At 42.5% G+C, this 6391-nt stretch overlaps 1 protein-coding gene across 1 annotated transcript in view; it reads right to left on the reverse strand.

Moving 5' to 3' along the window:
* Positions 1-6385, reverse strand: part of LOC117939312 (fibronectin type III domain-containing protein 4-like) — a 23824-nt gene extending 17439 nt beyond the window's left edge. The window contains exon 1 of the mRNA XM_034864550.1: positions 5738-6385. Within this exon, the coding sequence (XP_034720441.1) occupies positions 5738-5816 (79 nt within the window). The 5' untranslated portion in view covers positions 5817-6385. The remainder of the gene's footprint in view (positions 1-5737) is intronic.
* Between the last annotated feature and the right edge of the window lie 6 nt (positions 6386-6391).

Below are 6391 nucleotides of genomic sequence, written 5' to 3' on the forward strand. Positions count from 1 at the left end.
TGGAGTCAGGAAGACGGAGGGAAAGAAATGGAGATGAGAGAGAGGAAGCCAGAGAGAGGAGGAGGAGGATGAAAGACGACAGGAATATGACAGAACAATGGATGAATGAGTCCGAGGCAGAAAAGAGGGAAAAGACAGCAATTATCTCGGCCAGATATCAAGAGATGGCGAGTGAATTTTCAATCTTTGGTTTTGAAATAAAAGGCAGACGAAGGGCAAAGTGAGATGGATGGACGGGGGGGAGTTCATTGATGGAGGGAGTGGTAAGAGATGGAGAGAGGGTGGAGGGAAAGCATAGAGGATGACACTGTGGTATATTGATTGAATTGTGAAATATAGCAGTTCAGGTGGACTTAAGAGCACACAAGCACGCTATATTGATATAAATTCTATCATATCGCCCTTCACAAAATGGAGCATAACATAAATTACATTCACCCCCAAACCTCCAAATAGAAGAAAAACTGTTAAAAAAACAGAAATTAACCCTGAAAGAGCTTTGCTACTCCACAATTTAAATTGTATGATCCTGTGCTGATCAAGGATTCATTTTACATTCGATATCAATTGTTTAAGTGATGAATGAACAAGTTATTTTTGTAATATTTCCATAAAGTGTTTATTTAGGTGTTATCCTGCAGCAGGCAGCAGTTTTTTCCCCATCACCAAGCAGTAAAAAATGTATTTTCCCATCTAATAGTCAGGACTTTTGTCAACGTTTCACAGGAAATCACAGCTGAAGCTTCCAGTTACGTCTTAAAATGCATCACCTGAATCTGGAAATGTTAAGTAGAACGTGAACACCATTCATAGGAGACAACATTTGTTCTTCTTCAGTTCATCAGACCGGGAAATCTGCTTCACAAAGCTTTTAGTAAACCAAAGACTCCAGATTCTGTATAAATGTGTCTCTTATTGAGTTTGAGCTTAAAAGAGAGTCAACATTTTCTCTGACTCCAGGAAACGCTGAATAATTGTAGACACAAGAGTATATTTTGCCAAAATCTCTAAATTTCTGCACATTCAAAATACAAAGGAATAGGTACACCCTTATTTTTTTTAGTTACTTTGAAATGGCGAGTCCAGTTCCTAAAAATGCCCACTCAGATAGATGATGCATGCTTCTATGAAAGTACTCCAAAATAGAGATACATCTTAAAAATACAAGAACCACATGTTGAGCTGTTTGAGATAATTATCTGTTTGTAGTAAATATTACAAAAAACAAGTATTTAAGAATATTTTGCTGTCCTAATTGCAACTAGTGGACTCATAAAGCTACAGCGGCACAATGACAACAGATGAGATACCCTCATCTTTCTGCACTTATTTGGTCCTCAGAAGGTTAGAAAAACCCATGCGCACACACACAACCAGTGTTTTGATCTCTTCAAACAATGCTCTGGCCATTTATTGTACTACGAGACGGACAAAAGCTTCTGCCAAATGTACACGTTCTTGTCTGATCCAGCACGGTGTTTCTCTGCAGCTCCAAGCAAGACAACAACGACTGTGTCTCCACCACAACGAGTGTGTCTCGACCACAACGAGTGTGTCTCGACCACAACGACTGTGTCTCCACCACAACGACTGTGTCTCCACCACAACGAGTGTGTCTCCACCACAACGAGTGTGTCTCCACCACAACGAAAACCACAACCCGACCCGTGACAGCTGTTGTTTACATCAGTTCTCTTGGAGTAGAGTGACTGTGACGTACGACTCGGAGTGTAAATCACAGCCAAGTCTCAGTTTGCTAATAGACTCAGACAGTCTAATCAGACTAATGGCTCTCTAGCCTCTCTGGGACGGATGGCTGCCTAACGTGTGTGTGTGTGAGTGTATGTGTGTGTGTGTGTGTGTGTGTGTGCTTGAGATACAGAAAAAACCTGTGCATGCTGATTAAGATACAGTTTGATCATGGACGTGGGGCATGAGACAAGTAAAAAGGCCCCCAATGTCACAATTTTGTCACTTTGTTGGAATTCTGCATGTTTTCAAGGTTATTTTATGTCTCTTTGTGGCAGTTCTGCATCTTTTTTGTGGTCATTCTCTCTTTATGTAGTTGTTTTCTGTCTCTTGCTTGATTGTCTCTCCAACAACAACAGTTTTCAGTCACTTCATACAGAGGTACAGGCACAGGGGCCCCATGATTCCTCAGGCCCTGGGGCCTGTGATCAGTAGGCCCACTCAGTAATCCTTCCATGACTATATGGTTACATAACGCTAAGACGTGACGTGAGAAGACTTTAAATTCTTTTTCAACTTTTCTACAAGTCAACGGAAAGTTGCTAATCATTTTCTGACTCATTATGCAACAACATATTTGACTTGACCCAAATGTCAGCAATTACCTGAGAATGTTAATGTGCCCTCAGGCGGTCGAGGTCTGTCACAAGAACCCATCAAAGTGATGCTGCAAGAGGGAAACAACCCAGGTAGGAGAAACCCCCCAAAAAGGAGACCATGGGATCATTTAAATCATCAGGTTTCCAGAGAAGATCAGAGTGAGCATAGACAATAAATTACCACAATCATCGATGAGAGGCGCACTGATTAAAGAGGCTCTTTGCCCTGCGTCTGTTCAATGAAAACCTCCCATGCTCCCCGCGGGTGCTGCTTCTGTAAAGAATCTGTCTTTAAGCTCCTTTTCCAAAATAAAGTGACGAATTGTAGGTCTGAAAACAAACAGCAGCTGTCGGGGATTGTGGCGATGCAGAACATGCCCACCATGAACTACAACATAACATGTTTGAATCTGACTAGGAGCCGGGGCTCGTTTACTGTCATCTCTCCACTATTGCTATCAAATGACAGCAAAATACTACACAACACATCCCTGAAGCACATGAAACAGCCTATTAAGCAAACATGACAGACTTCTTAGCATACAAGTACTTCCTGTCCATGTTAAACTTCCATGACAACTGAGCAAACTCAACTAAAAGCTCCAGACCAGCTACTGAATCCAGATCGGTCTTGGTCTCGGTCTCGGTCCCGCATGTCTACTCCGTCTCATCTTGGTCTCAGATAAAGAGGAGTCAGGCCTTTAATTTCAAGACCGGTCAAGATCGTTGCTGTCTTTTCAGTATTTTATCAAGGCTTTTCTCATGATACTGCACACTTCCACGTAGAAAAGAGGTGAAAGAAGAAGAATCTTAATTTGTTTTCTGAGGGTGTTTTTTATGGGAATGTGGGTCTTTCAGATCAATTTGAGGAGTGCCTATGGTTAACATTTGCCACATGCTCAACATTATCCACAAGCATGCAGGGTGGGACTCACACTGGTCTTGGTCTTGTCTCTGTTTCAACCCCTTAAAGTCTTGGCCTGGTTTCAGTCTCGATACACTCTGGTCTGGGTGATGACACGGTCTAGGTTTAGCTAGCTTTCACTATGATACAAATGGACCGCAACAATGATCATGACTCATTAAGATAAATATCCTTTTTACTGAGTAATACTGCTGCGGTAACAGAGGAATGTCCCCATTGTGGGATTATACGATTTTTTAAGTATTATCTAATCTAATTTTATTATGATTTAGAATTTGGAAAGTAGAGTTTCAGTTTGGTCCCACAATAAGATGTGCTGGGTGAAGCTGAACATGACGCCAAGCACGTTGTGTGAATCCATCTGTTTGCCTTGCCTTTTCTAACAGTTTCAAGTGATTTAAAACCAATACTGAACAAGAAAAAGATTTCATACCGCTTAGTTTTATTCATGAATGAACGTTGTTTAAGATGCTGAGCTCCTGGTATTATGGGATGTTTCTGTCCTGAAGGCCATGTGGGGAAATAAACAAGGCACAGTTCATTGGCTAAATGAATACAGAGCCTTGTAAAAATAGATCAGTCTTCTGTTGGTAATCAGCCAATAAGACGCACAGTGACTTTTGCTAAATGTTGCTTTTCATAAAACCTTTAATGAAGATAGAGGAGCACAAGTCCCACCCGTGGGTGGGGTGATGGAAGTGCATCGCTGCTACCGCTAATTAAACTGGCCAGAGAGTGAGAGAGAGAGCTTTGAAACACTTATCTCGTGATAGACATTAAACCACGTTTTTAACAGTTTTACAACAGCTGTTTGTCTTGTTGAAATGTACAGTGTAAATACAGTGCAGCAACGCCCCCCCCCCACTCAACCCAAATAATCCCACATTAAGTCACACGTGAGTGTAAAGCTGTGCATCCACTTTGCTCTTTTAGTTCCAACTTTAGTAGTTTTGAGTTTATTAAGACGATGTTATTCCACACTGCCTCATGTTCATACATATAACAGCAGATATGCATCTAACAGCAGGTTAAAGGGTTAAAGATGCATCCAACAGCAGGTTAAAGGGTTAAAGATGCATATAACAGCAGGTTAAAGGGTTAAAGATGCATATAACAGCAGGGTAAAGGGTTAAAGATGCATATAACAGCAGGGTAAAGGGTTAAAGATGCATATAACAGCAGGTTAAAGGGTTAAAGATGCATCCAACAGCAGGTTAAAGGGTTAAAGATGCATCTAACAGCAGGTTAAATGGTTAAAGATGCATATAACAGCAGGTTAAAGGGTTAAAGATGCATATAACAGCAGGGTAAAGGGTTAAAGATGCATATAACAGCAGGTTAAAGGGTTAAAGATGCATATAACAGCAGGTTAAAGGGTTAAAGATGCATAAAAACAGCAGGTTAAAGATGCACATAACAGCAGATTAAATATGCATATAATAGCAGGTTAAAGGGTTAAAGATGCTTCTAACAGAGAACAAGGACAACGACCATCATGTAGTCCTCTTTGTCAACGTGTAACGTTCACATAAATACTGTGTGAATATGGTCATCTTTTCATGTCATTTTCCCAAACCTTGAAAACAAGAGCAGGATGAAAGCCACCAACACAGAACATCTGTAAATATTAAGTTCTTATAAAGCTATTTTCTAGTCTCAACGACCACTCAGAGAGCTTTTACATAATACAGGAACCATTCACACTCATCCATGCACTGAGGCTGAGGCTGGCGTACAAGGGTCCATATGCTCATCAGATACACACTCACACACATTTACACTCCGATAGCGCAGCATTGAGGGCCATTCAGGGTTCAGGGTCTTGCCCAAGGACACTTTGACATGGGACTGCAGGGCCAGGGATCAAACCCCAGCGACGCTCCACCACCCTGATGAGAGAGACCATGCAGCTTGCACTGACAACACTGGGAATCAGATCCATTTCCTTCCTTTTTTCTCCAAAGTCCAGCATGAAAATTAACATTTTAAATGTCTGTTTTGTTACAGACGAACAGTCTCCTAGACTTGGTCAAAATGATCAATAAGGTCTAAACATTTGAAAGCAACGTGAAGGAATGCCTTGATAAGTGACCTCAGAAACAACTGAATCATCCCCTTAACCATCAGCATGATAGTGGTGTTAATAGATGTTAAAAATGGTATTTATGTACACATTGCATGGAAATCATCATTCTACTTTCACAAATTAACTTAATATTTGTTCTTTTATGAGATAAGTGGTTGGAGAGAAACAAAAACATGTGTTTCAGCACATACATTGTTAATATTTATAGATGAATACTGTCTGCTTATAAAGCATTTGTTGCATGTAAGCACCTTTAAAACACACATCACATCCCTGGGACAGAAACCTCCTTATTAACTGACTTCTGCCAGATTTCTGCACCTTGACTTCCCTTTGATGATGACTGCATTAAAAATGAGAAACCAAACAGAGACTCACTTGCTCCGACCATCCCTGGTGTTTGCCAGCAGGCCAGCAACAGCAGCAGCCCGAGGTGCAGGTGAAGACACGCGGTCATAACCTTCTCTGTGTCCGTAACACGCAAGTACGCACGCACACGCGCACACGCACCTCTCCTCTTCCCTCTTCTGAAACTCTGCCTTTCACTGAAACTTTCCCCACCGGGTCCCAACTGTTCCTACATCCCCTCCATCTTACAACCAACGCGTGCACTGCTTCTTCTTCTTGCCTTGGTTTTACTCCCAACTTGCGCAAAGTATGTCAGCAGGTGCGCAACTGCGATCTCAAATCCGCAGAATGAATCTGAAACGACACTTCTCAGTCGCGTCGCGCAGCAGAGGCAGCATGATCCCGCAGCCCGGGGAAGCTAACAGGTAGTTGGACCCTTTACCGCCAGTCGTCCCCGCCTCTGCGTGTATCCAGCGGGCTCGATTTTGCGTCAAACGTCAGATGGAGACGCAGGGATTTGCGCCTCTCTCCGCGGCAGCCAGGTGGAAGGTTAGCGGGGGGCTTCAGCACCGCGGACAGGGCTCCGGTAGGGCGGCTTCCGCGGAGGAGAAGGAACACGTCGGCGTGGTTTTGGGGATTTGAATAAATGAAAGAGAAGAAGACAGTGGTGGGGCTCGCGGGGAG

This window comes from Etheostoma cragini, chromosome 24 (genome assembly GCF_013103735.1).
Source record: "Etheostoma cragini isolate CJK2018 chromosome 24, CSU_Ecrag_1.0, whole genome shotgun sequence".
Lineage (NCBI taxonomy): Eukaryota > Metazoa > Chordata > Actinopteri > Perciformes > Percidae > Etheostoma > Etheostoma cragini.